The sequence below is a fragment of the Opisthocomus hoazin genome, chromosome 12 (assembly GCF_030867145.1).
Source record: "Opisthocomus hoazin isolate bOpiHoa1 chromosome 12, bOpiHoa1.hap1, whole genome shotgun sequence".
NCBI lineage: Eukaryota > Metazoa > Chordata > Aves > Opisthocomiformes > Opisthocomidae > Opisthocomus > Opisthocomus hoazin.
This window is the reverse complement of record NC_134425.1, coordinates 4,992,001-5,008,860: the sequence shown is the minus strand read 5'-3', so window position 1 is coordinate 5,008,860 and position 16,860 is coordinate 4,992,001. Positions and strand designations below refer to the sequence as shown.

At 41.9% G+C, this 16,860-nt stretch overlaps 1 protein-coding gene across 2 annotated transcripts in view; it reads right to left on the bottom strand.

Moving 5' to 3' along the window:
- GARRE1 (granule associated Rac and RHOG effector 1) overlaps window positions 1–16,860 on the bottom strand; it is a 60,056-nt gene that overhangs the window by 15,349 nt on the left and 27,847 nt on the right. The window contains exons 2-8 of one of the 2 annotated variants that reach the window (XM_075433448.1): window positions 15,376–15,564; window positions 13,407–14,747; window positions 6,604–6,810; window positions 4,058–4,198; window positions 3,678–3,773; window positions 3,381–3,542; window positions 2,278–2,436 (exon numbers count right to left, since the gene is read on the bottom strand). In XM_075433448.1, coding sequence (XP_075289563.1) covers window positions 2,278–2,436; window positions 3,381–3,542; window positions 3,678–3,773; window positions 4,058–4,198; window positions 6,604–6,810; window positions 13,407–13,901 — 1,260 coding nt within the window. In that variant the 5' untranslated portion in view covers window positions 13,902–14,747; window positions 15,376–15,564. The remainder of the gene's footprint in view (window positions 1–2,277; window positions 2,437–3,380; window positions 3,543–3,677; window positions 3,774–4,057; window positions 4,199–6,603; window positions 6,811–13,406; window positions 14,748–15,375; window positions 15,565–16,860) is intronic. The other variant, XM_075433447.1, reaches the window with a different exon arrangement.

The window sequence follows — 16,860 nt, the reverse complement described above, 5'->3', positions numbered from 1 at the left end:
CAAACTAAACTTAAAATAACCACATTCTCCCTCCCCGCCCGGTGGGTGCTCAGAGGATAGCTTCCTGTGCATCAGACATCTATTGTTCTCCTTTTACAGGTGCTTCCTCTCTCATCTCCACCCAAAGAACGCTTTAAAGAAGCAAATTACAATTTCTCAGCACTGCACAAGGCTGCATACAAGCATAATTGAATCTTGTAAAAAATTATGGCGCACAGTTTATAAAGAAAAAACTCAACCCTCACATCCTTCCAAACTGTAACAAATCAAAGTGAGAATGAGCGAAGGAGAGAAGGCTTGCAAGTATTCTGTCATGTGTGCAGCTCATTACTGTGTCTTTGAAGATAGAAACCTGCTGCTTTCAGAACCTGAGGTTCATGCAAAAAACTCTGGACGCATTCATGATGCAACACAAGTAGTATTCCTCACATCAGCACTGTCATTTGTAAGTAAGCTTTATGCTGTCAACTCTCCAACTGTTATGATAAACCTGAATAATATCAGCGTTTTAATTGCCAGCAGGTCTAACTAGTTATGTCTAGACCGGGGGACACCGGGAGATTTCCACTCCCCAGCTCTCACCGGGGCAGGACTCGGGCGTGCTCAGCACCGAGCCCCCCGGAAGGGAAACGGTGGGAGATGCAGCACCCTCCACGGCACGCCTCGCTCACCGAGATGCTCAGGAGCCACCAACTCCCCACGCGCCCATGGGGCTGCTGAGAAACAGTTGCCTTCTCGGCCCTATTTCCCGTGCCATGCAGCTGACTTCCAGCATCCTACCCCGAACTGTGGCAGCTGAGGACACAACCCTGCTTAACCATGTCCTTTTTTCTAGTTCTTTTTCTTCTTATTAATACCCAACACATTTTCCTAAGTAGATATTTCATCAATCCTACTACTCCACAGTTGCTTTCTCTCCCTGCTTTCTTCTACCTCCGTGGAAAGCTTCCTCAGACGCAGTAGTTAACGCACTACCACCTGCCGCCCTCCAATCCCTTTATCCCACTGAAGCAGGGACGGACAGCAGGCACACTGCTGTTACAACACTGATGGTCTGTCCCTTGGATTTTAGGCCTTCTTACATGAAAAGTCACTTGAATTCCAGTATGACTTGAACCTACTTCTCTAACAGGTATTTAAGAAAATACCTAGTATCTGACACCTAGTGTCAAAGGAATGCTAAAGTAGAAATGCCTGACAAATTTATTATTTACAATTTATCATTCACTGCTATGGGAGAACCTATTAATGGTACCAAAACCCATATGGTTTAATGAACTATGACAAGCCGAAGTCACTTAATTAGCTGTGCGACTTGTTTGAAAAAAGTGATATTTACAAAGTATGTAGCAATATGGATTCTTTCATCAGAAATTACAGTTAGTTACAAAGTCCTGATGGCCTGCCACCACCTTGAACAAAGAATCAGTACCTGCACCAACAAGCAGCACCTAGCTCACTGCAGGTTAAAGAGATTCAGAGAACACTTGACAGAAACCATCACAGGATACAGTGTACTTCATGCTTGCATTTCCTTCCTATCCTACTGCACTCTTGCCTCCATTTTATTTGTCCAGTCAAATGAAAACTCACAGTAGTCTAAAAAAACCCCTGTGTGTCATGAATGAACACTCTGTTAAATGAAGAGACTGCAGTAATTATTTACAGGAGAACAAATGCATCTTATCAGAGTATGTTCCGAGCATCTATTTTTAGCAACTATTTAGATACTGTAAAATCCATGGGGGTTGTTTCTAAGGAACACACATGTCTATACCAACGTACTTTATTGCTCTGTCCTCTGTTGGAGATGTCAGGGAGCATCTCCCAGTGCAGGGAGGGCTTCCTGGTTTTTGTTGGGCAGAAAACCCAGCTTCCATTCAAAGCAGAGAGGAGATGAAAAAATGGCAGTTTTTACAACTAATCTGAACGAAGTGGGGGGAAGGGGTGTTTCTTTTTAACATGGTCATCTACAGATCTGCAAATCTTTCTATTTCACTATGAATTAGAAGTTTCGTTTCTTATGTTCTCTCTAATAATGGCGACTATGAAGCACACAGGACATTCTCTTGTCCCTATCAACTACAGATACCATCTACAAACGTGCATACTACGAGGATACATTTTGCTCATAAATCAAGTTAGCTGCAGCATTAAAAATGGAGAAACACAAAGTAAGACAATGGAAATTGATTTCCAAACTCTTTAAAACACCCAGTCCCTCTTCAGGATGTTTAAGTAGCCCTTTGTTTGCTAAGGCTGTTCCTAGTCACTCACCAGTCCAGCCTGGCCAAATAGCAACTGTACAGCAGTTTTGCAGGCTCCTCGCCACGTGGATGGGCAAACCTGATTCAGTACTTCAGTAACAGGAGAGTCATCCCGCGGCGTAAGTCCGTTGTGGCACCCAGCTTCCTTAATCAACTGCAGCATTGTGTGCTGAAAAAAGCCATGGAAACTTTGTCATACTCCACACGCCATTCAGACGTGTTAACACCAACGCTTCCACATGTATTTATCATTGTACTACATGGTTTTCAAACAACTATAATGTCTGTTATCTCTGAACAGAACTGTACAACTAGCAGAGCTCAACTGCAGAACAGAAATACAGTAGACCATCTCTGCTATTTGGAATGCAATACTTCTCCAAAATCACAAACAGTGTTTTTGCTTATATTCTTGCAAAATGGTTTAATCAGAACTACAAAAAGCACTGCAAAGACAGCGGAAAAGCAGCACTTTGAGCTGTGGATTGTTTCAGCTCTTTCAGGAGCAAGGAACTGAGCTTATCTTAAAAAAAAAAAGTGAAAATGCTGATTAAAATTGCCCAAATTACTTCTGAATGGACATCTTTTCCATTCCTCACAATGAAAATACAATTAACTTCTCCACAGGTTGTTTTTTTTTAAAAATTAATTAAAGCTTGCAAGCAGACTTCAAAAGCAGCTTTGCCACAAAATATTTTTCAAGTACCTCCCTTAGCACTAGGCTGGGCCATACTTCTTGTGGCACCTAAGAAGATAAAAGCTCTGAAGTGCATCACCTGGTTGGGGCGTTGGTAAGGGCTCGCTTTCCTCTCCACTTCTTGATACCTAACCCATCTATTTTCAAAAAGGTCATCTAGAAGCTTCATCACCTCCTGGACATCTGCGCTTCTCCCAGACTGGACTGAATTTGCCCAGGTGGTTAACACACTATCAGAAACAGGCGTGGACCTACAATGTTATCGACATTGTGTTTCCACCGGAGGTCAGGCTAAAAATACACACTTTTAAATACATGTTTGGCACCGAATTTCTACTGCAGTTCTCGGAATTTTAAGGATTCTACTCTTCCCCCCAGCCCCCCTTCACTCCTGTGGTTCGACACAGGGTTATTACCGTTTTCAGCTTCAGGTTTTCTGCTGCAGACTCATTAAAGGATATTCCTTTCAGAAAATGCGACCCTATCTGAACAGGTACAGTGGGCAGTTCGCACTGAATTGGCTGAGTTGGAGTCTGTCTCCTTCCTGCTTGCTGGGCTTCAGCTTCACTGCAACAGCCCTGGAACGGAAAAGAACAGATCAATTACAAGAAATGAAGACATTAGAAAATTCTAATATGAGGCCAATTTTTTTTTTAATAGTTATCTTCAAGGTGAGGAGGGATGAAAGAGAGAGCAGGTTTAGCAGATCCTACCTGAAGACTTGCTTCAATAGCTTTTGGGTTCAAGTGGAAGCCAGCCTTCATTGCATATTCACAATGGCCTAAACTCTCCAAAGCCACTTTGTACGCCTGACATGAAACAAAAAGTTGAGACAGAGCAGGCTTATCAGCAAGTAAGCAAGCATGCAACCACTGTGTCTGCATACATATGTAAGAATTGTTACAGGAATTTACCCTACTCAGTTCTACGGCATACACACATTTATCATATAAGATTCCAATACTGTAACTCTCAAACACCTCATGGCTGCCTGTGGTACGTATCCCTGCAGTAACCTACTCCTTCTCAGTCCGTTCCTCGGCCCACTGACTGTACTACACACACGCGAAAGCAGCAGAATTTAAAAACTCACCTGCAAAGCACTGTCGATTTTCACATTTAGCTCTTTGAGCTGATGTTCAGGGATGGCTACACTCTGTGAGCAGAAAAGTTGCTGAACTTCAATTCCTGCCAAACATCCATCACAGCCTCTTTCTCGCAGTCGAGATGTGGCCTGTAACGTAAAATAAAAATCCAGGGTAAAAAGGTTCAACATAAAACCAGGTCAAGTTTAATTAAACTGTAAAAAAAGAGAAAAAACCCACCACAGCGTTTAAAACATTACAAAGGGGATGAGAAGCAGCACCTGGTGGAAAGGATCTGGAGGAGATTATTTACTATAACTTATTAAAGCTCTACTGCTACTTTGAAAGTACCAATCTCACGTAATCTGTATGGCACATAGGTGTTGGCTAGCAACTTAATTCAACATTGTTTGCTGTTACTATTTCAGCTCCCTCTCGGGACGAAGGATCTTGTTGCACAGGCCACATGATGACTGTGGTTACCAGAGGAGGGACTCACAACTTCAGCTTGAAGGGTATGACTTGCCACGGGAACAGAAGATACATTTAATCATGTGTACAAACACTGCTGTGTACACAAGATGATGTACTTTATAAAACTAAGGGTGATGACTGTGGTGCAATTTGACAAGAGCCACACAAGACTAAGATCAGCTTAGCACAGCAAAAGAATAGCTTTATGTAATCTGATTTTGAAAAATAGGAAATACGAAAAGCCAAATATCTAGTTTTAACTGCAAAACATACACTACTAAGCAGGGTAAAAGAAACAGAAACCTCCTTTCAACTGCATCTAAGGCCTCAGATACGGCTTACTTTCCAGTTTTGGCAGGAGTCTTGCTCTACAGCAGGACGTCCATGCTGGGGATGGCTGCTACTACAGCCAAGGGACAGACACATGGCTCACCTGTAACACAGAATTACAGCACCTCCCAAATGAGAATATTAAAAAGGAAAAATAGGTTTGAGCTACTGACCAAGTATCATCTTAAACTTTATTCTGAAACAGTAGTGTACTCTCCTGCCAAAGAGGCTGGTTTTATACGGAAATAATAGACTACCTTCCACTCCACAAAGTAAAAATATGGAAAGATTTCAGTATTTCAAATCTCCCTTCTATCAAAATGACTTCTATATTGATCTAACTACAATTATACGAGAGAGAGAGACTTTTTTCCTTTACAGAGTACAGATTTTTCTTATGGTATCCTAAAATCCCCCACAAATACTTCAGATGAGTTATTTTAGTCAATCATAAAAATTGAGAAGTTTCTTCTATTGTTACTCTGGAATTAGGGTGAATCTGTATTTTCCTCTTCTCCCTATGGATGTTCAATAAAGGATTTGATTAGTGTAATACTTGTATTAAACACTATTTCAAAACACAGGTTTTATTAACAGAAATAGCTGAAGTAGGCTGTTAAGGAGATCAAAAAGAAAGTTAAGGTCCCAGATTCTGCAAACCCAAGTACAATTTTAACCACATTTTAAACAAACTTGATAGCAGTTGCAGGGCATTTCTAGAAATTGTAACCAGTTTTAAGGAACTAAGTACATTAAACATAAAATTAACTGGTTTTATGCAAAAGAAGTATAGCTATATCAGGATTAGACCTGTTGCAATTATCTGTAATACACCTCAAGCACTCCCATATCCTTGTTTCATCTAATGAAACAAATTTATGCTGCAGTAAAAACTACAAACAATCCCTCTGCATTCATAGTTGTAAAGGAAACTTGTTTGCTTTCATACATCTTGCAGATGTTAGTTGATAAACGGAAACCTTGACAAGTTTTCCACTCATGGTGATTAACGTGCCCAATTAGACTTCAAACGCACATGCTCCAAGTTAGTTGAATTTAAGGAAACAATGCCCTCGGTGTCTGAACCCATTTTGATCTATCACTCTGCAGACTTCAACTGTGCAAGGGAAAGCAGAAAAGCTCATAAAACTAATTTTCTTTGTAAAGTACTTTTTTCGGCAGGAAAAGTAAGGATTCCACAGATGGCAAGTGTCTGAAAATACCAGTCCAGAGAGTGGCACATTTAAGTAATACGACTTGCATTCCAACAACTGACGGATCAAGCCACATCAAGCTTAACAGCAAGAAGACAAAAGCGTCAGCAGTTACTGCAAAGATTTTTAAGTACAAAATATAATTCATGCTCAAAATTTATGGGAAATAGACATTATCTAAATTCTTTTTCATGTTGTATGTTGTTTTTTAAAATTCCTTCTGTCTGCCAAACCACATTTGAACACTGCTAATTCATTACTAATAACAAAAAGCTGTTTCCACTGTTTGTGCACTCCTTACGTACAATCACATCACAAACAAGACTACACACGGCAAAGATAGTATGATCACCACATAGGTAAAGCAAGTTTTAGCACCTGAAACTAACTGCACCGTGCTCCCCCCTTCAAAGGCAGCACGTCTTTAAAATCAGAGATTTTCTTCCTTTATTAGGGCACCCAGCCTGAACTTAGGTTTCACCAAATATAGCTGTCATTTCACTAAATATAATGTCTCTACAGCAAGACCTCCGTACCTCTGCTGCTCCTCTCCAGGATCTTATTGCATCTTCTAGGTCATTTGTGGGGCTTAAATTCGAGACTCCAGCCCCACCACCGCTCTTCCTCTCCTGAGCTACTGCTTCAGCAAAGCAAGAGTGTGCCACTGGCTGGACCTTCTGCAAGGCTTGGGACAGGAACTGGAAGTGGACCTGCACCACCGTCAGGAAGCATCGCCCGAGGACCTGCCGGAGTAGAAACAAACCAGGGTCAAGCAAAGAGACCACTTCACAGAAGTTTCCCTTCTTCCTTTTTGTTCAGTGTTTGGGGTAAGGAACTAAGTTAAACTCTGATCTTTTTGTATTAAAATAATGCTTCACATGGTAAGTAACATGTGATATTGAACCATTTACTTAAAATAAGGTAAACAGTGAGTAAGCATGGATTTCTATGAACTGAGGGGAGATCAGACTGTTCCTGTGTCTTTTTTACTTCTGCACTCAAGTTACGGTTATTTGCAGAATGAAAAGCTTGCTAAGTTATTTAGCAACATCAAGCACCTGAAACAACACAAAAATGGGAGTAGCATATTATCACAAGGACCAAGTCAACAGCAAAACCCACTTGCACACAGACCTAGCTGATTTTATGTTAAAAAACCCAAACAAACAAAAAAATCAGAATAACTTTAAAACATTATCATAAAAATCAGGAAAGTTTAATCCAAGAGTTTATCTTCCAAGCAGAGAAACAACCAGTTATACGCATCAAGAACATTTTGCCACATGCTACAGTGGCCACACAGCGTGGTTTTCAGCACACAGCAGCGGCTGCGGATCACACACACGGAGCTGCAGCCCTGCCACTGGCGTTGTCCGACGGGAACTGCGAACGCTGGCACAAATCTTCCCTTCAGCATATCCCAGTGACGCAGGCGGGCAATACTCACTGGGAAAGCCCGGGGAACGGCAGGGCGCTGCGCCGGGAAGGGCTGCCCACCTCGGCCAGCCGGCGATGGGCTCCACGTCCCAGACCGCTGTCCCCTGCGCCTTTCCATCCCCGCTTGTCTCCCTCTCCCACACCAACGGGGACGAGAGCTGTGACCGAAGACAGCCACGCGCCTCAGTTACCACCAGCAAAACACAACAGGTGACCCAAAGCGAGCAGTGCGGGGCAGCCACCGCGTGCGGCCGGACAGACAGGAGGGCCATCGCCCCGACGGAGCACGGCGAGCGAAGCAGCGCGAGCAGGAGAGCCCCGGCTGCGAAGGCGTACGACAAAGCGTGGCTGCAACGCAGCAGAGCAGCAAGTACTTTCCAAATGACTGTAGAAAGTATTTAAAAGGCATTCAGAGTGCTTTGTTTCTTTTAGGGAGTTTGTCACACAAAGTGGTTTAAAAACGTGTCTTTGACTTTGATTTATTAAAAAAGACTCAACTTGAATTCCGTTTTAGGAATAATTCATAAAACACACAGATAATGTACAAAGCCATCGTGCCTTGGAGCAAATAAATCATCTGGCTTATTTTCAGCCACATTCTTCTGGAATAAAAATATTCAGACACAATGATCTTACTGGCAAGACTCTGCAGTCACATGAACAGTTACATGCATTAACTATCTACTTCAGAAGAACCAGTGGTGGCAATGCTTTTTTCCATTGCATCCGGACTCCTTTTGACATTCCATTCTGGTTCAATCACTTCCCTTCTTTGTACAAGGCACAAAATTAAACATTTTTGGTACTTTGACTGACCTCTGAAAGTGGAGTTTGCCTTATTAAAAAAGGCAGTCAGCAAATGATAAAATAAATAAAAGTCCAACTTTCCTGGCTACAAGATTAGGAAGATTTGTAAGAAAATTGCAGGAAAAGACAACTGGCAATCTGAATATTTCTGTGTACAAAGAATGTAGTTCTCAGGGGAAGAAGAAACTAGGACTCATTAGGAATTTCAAGCTGATTAAGTTTCAAAGAATATTTAAGGTACCGAGGTTGAAGTTTCCCCTGCCTGGGAATAATGCTCAAAATAAATAAACGATTTAGTTTTTCAGTGGCAGCACACAACATTCCCAGTTTATTTTACAATGTGAAACAGTAAAGATAAATAGTAACATCTGCTTTACCGAACCTCTGTTTTGCTTGAAAAATAATCTGTTTCAGTCTTCCTCAGAAACGGTAAGGATGGTTTTAACCGCTTCAATCAAATCCAAGTGGTAGAGGATTTTTGCACAGTTAAACGCTCACTGCAGATGCCAAACTCACTTTGCTTTAATGTTAATTTCTTGAGGATTTTCTTCAGAAGACCTGAATCTGTCTTAACTGTGGGAAAGAAGAACGACTGCCACCAGTTTAACAAATACAGCCGGGGCTGGCCAGCAGCTACCGAAGTGTGAAAAGCAATATACTAAATCTGTTGTGAAATCTGAACAATATTAGCATATGGATGCATTTGGGGTTTTTTTTTTTCCACAGAGACACCACCATCTCTGTTTTGCATTTATTTTTCCCTCCTTTCCCATGCAGAAGTGTTTGACTATCCTGCTTTCGACTGTAATACAACAAACTGAAACCTAGAGACTAAGCAGTAATCAAAGATGAGCTGGAATCACCAGAGGTGAGGTGGTGTTTTCTTAAACCCTTCCTTAGAAACATTTATACTGCATCCACCATGAGGTCTTCATCTTGCAAGTGTTCTGCCCCAAGGAACGCAGCTCTAGCACCTTGATGCCCCTAACCCATCGCCAGGTAGGCCAGCTATCCGCCTCAGCGGCTGAACAACCTTACCTGAAGGAATCTGTCTCCCTGCTTAGGAGTTGGAAGCAACAGGGCTTTGGGGAGTCTCACTTCAGTCTTCCTTGTCCCTGACACAGGCGAAGAGTTTCACCGAACGGGCTACCCACAAACAGCAGCATCAGGTGGAGATGCAGTGTTAGGACACTGGGTCCCAGACTATTCTCCCACCGAGCCAGCAGTGTGACCTGGCTGCCAAGAAGGCCAATGGTCACCTGCGGTGCATTAAGAGGAGTGTGGCCAGCAGGTCAAGAGAGGTTCTCCTCCCCCTCTACTCTGCCCTAGTGAGGCCCCATGTGGAGTACTTTGTCCAGTTCTGGGCTCCCCAGTTCAAGAAAGATGAGGAGCTACTGGAGAGAGTCCAGCAGAGGGCTACGAGGATGTAGAGGGGACTGGAGCATCTCTCCTATGAGGAAAGGCTGAGGGAGCTGGGCTTGTTCAGCCTGAAGAAGAGCAGGCTGCGAGGGGACCTTATAAATGCCTATAAATATCTGCAGGGTGGGTGTCAGGAGGATGGGGCCAGACTCTTTCCAGTGGTGCCCAGCGACAGGACAAGGGGCAACAGGCACAAACTGAAGCAGAGGAAGTTCCAGCTGAACATGAGGAAGAACTTCTTCCCTCTGAGGGTGATGGAGCACTGAACAGGCTGCCCAGGGAGGCTGTGGAGCCTCCTCCTCTGGAGATATTCAAGACCCGCCTGGACGCGGTGCTGTGCAGCCTGCTCTGGGTGACCCTGCTTTGGCAGGGGGTTGGACTAGATGACCCACAGAGGTCCCTTCCAACCCCAAACATTCTGTGATTCTGTGGAGGGCACACAACCAACTCCGAAATATTTTGCTGGACAAAGTGCACGCATAAAATTCCCAGATTTCATTGCTGAACAGTGATGCCATGCAAATTCCCTGGCAGGCAAATCTTCTACAACAGATTCTTTAAAACAGACCACCACCACTAATCAGGCTAGTAAATAACCAGTGTCAGTCTTCCCAACTTAACACAAACACTGACCCACAGTTCCAAGTACTATTTTATGTCGTAGAAACTCTTTTTCTTCCCTTTTTTTTTTTTGGCTATTTCCATAAACAAACAAAACCCTCAAAAAAACCAAAACACCACAACCCGCTTATTCAGTGGTTTCCTACCACCCTCATTTCCCTTAACAGAGTTCTTAATGGCTTTGGTAACAACAAGCCCTGTGCACAATCTGTCTACCCACTGAAGAGAGCAGATTAAAATAGCAATCTAACGAAGTTAACAATGAGCTATGAGTCAAACTGGTGTACCAGGTTACGAGATAACCCCCTTTCCCACATATCACTGAGAGTGGGCAGAATATTACTCGTTTTTACTATGTAGCAATGCTCTGCAGTTCCCAAGAGCGATCTCATGACCGAAACACCTCCAAGGGAAGATGCGATCCTGCTCATCGGAAAAGAGCTACCTGCAAACTGAACTGGCTTCCAGCAGAAGTTGCACCTTTACCTCTGCAGTGCTGGGGGATACGGGCAACCCAACAGGCTCACTGCTGCTAACGGTCAACCTCAAAGCCAGCAGCAATGATCTGATATTGACAGCTACTAAAATGCTAACTATGATTTAGCAAAAGAGCATTTCAGTGCAAAGTATTTTAAAAATAAAAAGCAGCAACTGAAATGTAATATAAAATATTTCTAGAGACCATGCTAGCAGATCTGAGATTACAGACCAAGACAGGAGTACAATGTCATTCCAGAAAGCCATAGCATTTTCTACTTATTTGAAGCAGCTTTTTGCTACTAACAATTCCTCAACTCAGCAAAGTCTGAAGCCAATCCCTGCAAATCACAGGAAAGATAATGAAAAAAAATATTTAAATTGGGCTTTGCAATGTTTGCTAAGGAAAGCCTACACTTTTTCTATTTACTCAAGACATTTTTCTCACACAAGCTTCTTGTTCAAAAATCTTCAAAAGTTACTTTATATGCATAAAAGCCAAAAATTATCTCCATTTAATACAAAACAGAGCATCCAAGTAAATATCTTGTGCCCATTCATGCTTCCCTTTTGTTTAGGAAGGCAACACGTACATCTCTGTCATTACTACCACTTTTAAGACAATACACAAGCTCCACGTAACTAGAACAAGATTCGTTCTTTGTATTTTGCAGTACTGAGGCTGCTGCAAACCTTCAAAAAGATGAGGAAATATACAAACTTTTTTCCAGTTTTCCCCTCTGAATTCCATCCCAACTGGAAAACTCATTTATTACATTCAAGATTATTTTTAATCCAGCAGGTCCTCCAGCATACTTATATCACGTACTTTCAAGTCACCTACAAACTTCAATATATTCTCTGTACTGACTTCTGTCAAGGCTCATTTCAACAGCAAGCAACTGATAACTGCTTCCTGGGCACAAGCACCCAACTAGCTTGCCCACAGGCTTAAGCCATCTAAACCATGCTCCCTGGCTGACTTCTAAAACAATCGTGTGAGTCAGTGTCAAACCCTGACATTTTGCTGGTTCTTAAGCAGAAGCAGAATGCACCACTTTATGCAAGACAGAGTTTTAAAGCCCACAAAAAAACTTTAGAAGACAGGTAGTCCTCCATAGGCTGTTTTTTTGGTGTTGTTTTTTTTTTTAATTAAAAGAAAGTCTTTCAGCACAGGTATTATCAAGGTCTTTAATCACATAAACTCACAATGATTTTTAAATTAAAAAAAAATTTCCTACAGCCTTAGTTAAACATAGTGATGTTGTATTTTCAAAAATACCAGTCTATAAAAAACATTTCTAACAAATGCATAGCCAATCTTACTCCAATCTATACTAAGCATACAACACTGAAAACTGTCAGTCATATTTCTCACCACAGTTATGTCCTACAAATTGCATTCTACTTAACTAGTTCATCTGTAAGCTGTGCAGTTACAGAAACCAGGTAACGCTTGATAAGCACGCGTATATAACGTCCATCCTTACAAAGCTACCTGAAATCTAAATAAAAAAACAAGAGAACTTAAAAATAAGTTTTCCACTCAGGATAGAATTCCATAGGAAAAACTTTGCAAAGACTGCTGTAAAGAAACATGTCAAAACACAAAGAACTACTTCAAACACCAGGGACTCACATGTGCCCATCACTTACCACTGCCTGTCACATATCGAAGACATTTACTACAGGAGGAATACCCAGCAACACCCAGCCAGGCACGGCGAGAGCCGGGGATCGTCTCAGCTTCAAAACTTCCGAGTCCTGACTGCTGGGCACTCACTGCCAGCACATGGAAACTATAGCAAAGTCACGGCAAATTTTTCCAGCACAAATCTCTCATGGTAGCATGGTATTTTTCTTTTAAGCACAACAGCTCACAAAGACAAAAATGTTTTGAAGAGTGATAAAACATTGTTTTACACAAATTTCGATCATTACTAAACTCCTATGCAGTTTTACACAAACACTGTTGACAATATACACCACTCCTAAGTGTTCAGGTTTCCCCTTGGAACGGATAATATTAAGTAAACTATAGGTTAATTTAGAATATGATGGCTTAATATCATTAGAAATATTAGCTAACATAAACCAGAAAATTATTTAAAACTTTCATTTAGTTGGTTTGGAGGGGCAGAGTGCTGGGTGTTTTGCACTATTACTGTTCTTTTTAAACTAAGCATAGTTTCCCCAAAGAAGAAAGAGGTAGTCAGATTGCCGATAATAAATTTAAATCATACAGAACATCACCACTTAGAATTACACAGGTAGTACAACTTAATTATAACTCATATTTCTTATTTAATGAAATCTTTAAATAGGGTACAAGTTCTTATACAGAAATACCCACTAAATACCCAATTCAACATAGTTGGAAGTCAGGCATTGCAAATGACTTAATACTTTCAAGAAGGAAACATAAGAATAGACAAGTTTCTCTTTTTAGCAGTGTTGCCCACAAATACAAATCAAGGCAAAGAGAACTTGTGGTGTAGAAGTGATTTTGAAGAGAAGTCCAGTTAAGAAAGAATAATACAAACTCGCAAGCAAAACAGTATCCTGCAAGGGAACTTACCTCGATGTCTTGTAGGCTGAACTCTTTTTGATCTTTGAAGTTTGCAGCTCCTGCACTCAGTTCCATCAGCATTTTTGCTATTTCTGGTTTTATTGCTGCTGTGAGGCGACTCGCTGCTTCCATGACATGTTCCTGCACGTCTTTCAGTTGCATAGCTGCCTTAGAATAGTGCGAGTTCCTAAATACACTGCTGAAAAGGTCTGTAAGGAAAGTGCTCGTACGGCAGAACACGTTGAGGGCATCCAGGTACTTGGAGATTCCCTGCTGGATGTCTGCGATCGGAGTAGTGTGGGACACGGGGTGGTTGCAGCTGCCCGCAGCAGCCGAGGAGACCAAAGGGGATGCTGGGTTCGTGGATGCCAGCGGTGCGCTCAGGGTCCTGCCTAGCTCAGGCATTTGATACTGCTGGTGTTGCTGCACTTTTTGCTTGGACCCGCCAAGCAAAAAGCGCCGCTTATAGTCCATTTTGCTTTCTTGTGCACTGCAGCAATACATAAGTGAGTGCTTGTCCAAAGATTTCTTGAATTAACAATCACTTGTCAAATTCCTTCCTCAAATATATAGTTCTGTACAGTAACAGTCGAGGACTGCGCACATACGTTTCACAAAAGGCATTTCAAAAAGGCAAGCGTCTGTATAATCTGTATCAGCAGTGAGAAAGGCAGCAGAATTGCTGAGTTTGTATTCTCAGTGTTCAGTGCAGCCCTGCTGCAGTTACAAACTGTACTCAAAAAGCAAGCTGAAGTGTCTTAATAATGCTCTGTCTCTTGTTTGGTATTCCACTCTGCACACAGAAACGCAACGCTGGAGCAGAGAAGTTATCGCCTACGATTTCTTCATGAGCATATTATTGTCACTTGCTGTTAAGTCTATAAAAGTTATTTTTGTCAATGCAAATAATAGATTAGAAGCAATACCTTAACACAATTTTCCCATTAGTAACATCAGGAAAAGTGGAGCAAACCACTGATCAACAGCGATTATAAAAGCAGTGCAGAGGCTCCTTCCTTGAAAAAGCAAATCCTTACGTCAGCAGATCAAATATCTTCAGATGTCTTGACAGATCCAGTCTGCCAAATTGGTTTACTTGTAGTGTCTCTTCTTAATACTGGAGGGGAGAAAAAAAAAAATCTGGACTCTGTTTACAGAAGACTTTGCAAATATAAGCTATTAAAAATTAGAGTGTTTATTATTGCAAGCCTTCTTCCCCTTCCCTTGTTTGTTGAGGTAGTTGTTTCTGTTGTAACATTAAGAAGTGGTGCTTCCAGACTGCATTTGCCCTCAGTTGTAGACTCAGAACAAAAATGCACAAATGTATTTGTAAGGCCTCTAGGTCATTTCCTGTGAAGGAGGGAAAAAAAAAAAAAAGTTTAAAACATTGTGGAACAATGAGAAGGTTTAAGATTTTAACTCCTGCAGTGTCCTGGTATACTCCTCTAGGTATACGTCGTCAACAATACACCACGTCAAAGGGCAGGGAGGGTTGCACTGCCAGTCTAAAAAGCAGTCACAAGTTGGTGTCATTCTGTTACTAAACTCAACACTGCTTGGTATTTCTTACTAATTCTCTCATCCTAGACTGTCAAACTTAAGACTATAGCTAATCCCCAGTGCAACCCTTCTACAGTTAAGAATAGTGGAAGGCTATTAATGCAGAGCTCAGGGGAGTTAATCACATTTTCTAACCTCATCTTTCTTAAATAATTTAAGAATTAAGTCAATGAAACCTTTTTTCCACACGCCATGATTTACTGGGGAAGTCTGAGACTCCCATTCATTTTACTAATTTACTAAATCAACAGATACAGGTCCTTAATTTTTTTTCTGTACAACAGCAGATAAATCTGTCTATATCCTAACTGAGATTAGCTGAAAAATACAACATACACATCCCGTTTCAGGATGATGGACAATATCTACCATATGCAAGGTATTGTATGAGGCAGATTGGCCTAAGTAACTGTCTCACCAGACATGAAAACAGGGAGGAAATCCAGCTTCTAGCACTGCCCTGCTCCTGCTAGCAAACTGGTGCGGCTGGAGAGCCATGAGTGCTTTTCTGAAGGCATCTGTAGGCAGGTGAACTGTGCTGGAGCAGGGAGAACAGACCAGTCTGCAGCAGGAGACATTCAAGGCCAGGCTGGAGGAACTCGAGCTCCTGGAAAAGGGCATGAAGGTTTTTAAGCCCTTACCCTTAGCCAAACACAGCTCTTAACTGGACAGGGCTTGGCATCTCACGATCACATTTACAGGTTAGAGTCGTATTTCCATACAATGGTCACAGTTACCCTAGGAGCTCATTTACCTCTCTTTATACCCCTATTTTCTATAAAGACACATATCTATATTTATACACCTGTGTGTGTGACGAGGGTTTTTTTTTAATGCACTATAAATTTATAGCTTGTTCATGAATCCCCCTCCAATCATCCTCCTTCCATCTGTGCCAGAGTCGGAACTGCCCTGCCCTAATCGCCTCTCCTCCCCCCAGCTAGAGAGGGGGCAAAACCCCCCGCCAGTGCCTTGAACAGGCAGTGCTCTACAGCACTCCTCGCCTCGCGAGAGAAGCGTTCGATGTCTTGAGACTGCAAGAGACACTGATCAACAATGTCAGGGCATTATCAGAAGGCAAGCACAACGCAGAGAAACACGATGTGTTCAATCAGTTTATCTAGTCCCAGCTATCAGTCACACTTCAGGCCACTCTCTCCCTCTCCCCCACACACACGGAACTTGATTTGATCAAATAAGGACACTTGTTTCCTTACGGCAGCAATTGCGACGTACTAACATCAAACAGCAATTCATAATGGCTTTTTTTCCCTGAGCACTTCAAAGAATAATCCAGATATAACAGGAAGAAGCCCCTTAATTCAACAACAAAATGTTCCTTTAGCTATTACATTTGAGATATGAAACCTGTATTAATATTGTCAAAATGGCTGGGGAATAAAGACTTAACCTCCAGTAAAAATTTCTTATTTCCACCTGTCTGAAGAAACAAGACATCAATTCATTCACATAATGCGTTTTGACACATACACAGGATACAAAATCCCACAGACAGAGAAGCAGGCAAGACATGGCAGGACCAAACAACAGACAGAGTCAGATAGTCTCACACCCACTAAAATGCACGCCCGAGTTTCAGGAAGCCTCTGCTGCAGATGGTTCTGCTTCTGGGATCTAGAGCAAGTATTCTTGTGTATTCCCACATTTTAGAACACCGTGAACAGATAAAACACAGCATAAATTCCCATACGCATTTCAGCCTCCCTTGTTAAAGCACTCTAAGCTGATTACATGCTTTCCTAACTACTTTATACTTCTCTCAGTATTCACATTGAATGCATCAAAATGCAATAAACCCATTAAAAATAGAATTTTCTAGGAGGTCTTGGTATCATATGCACAGCTGAAAATATTTTTCTCCTTGCTTTACAAGCTGTGGTGC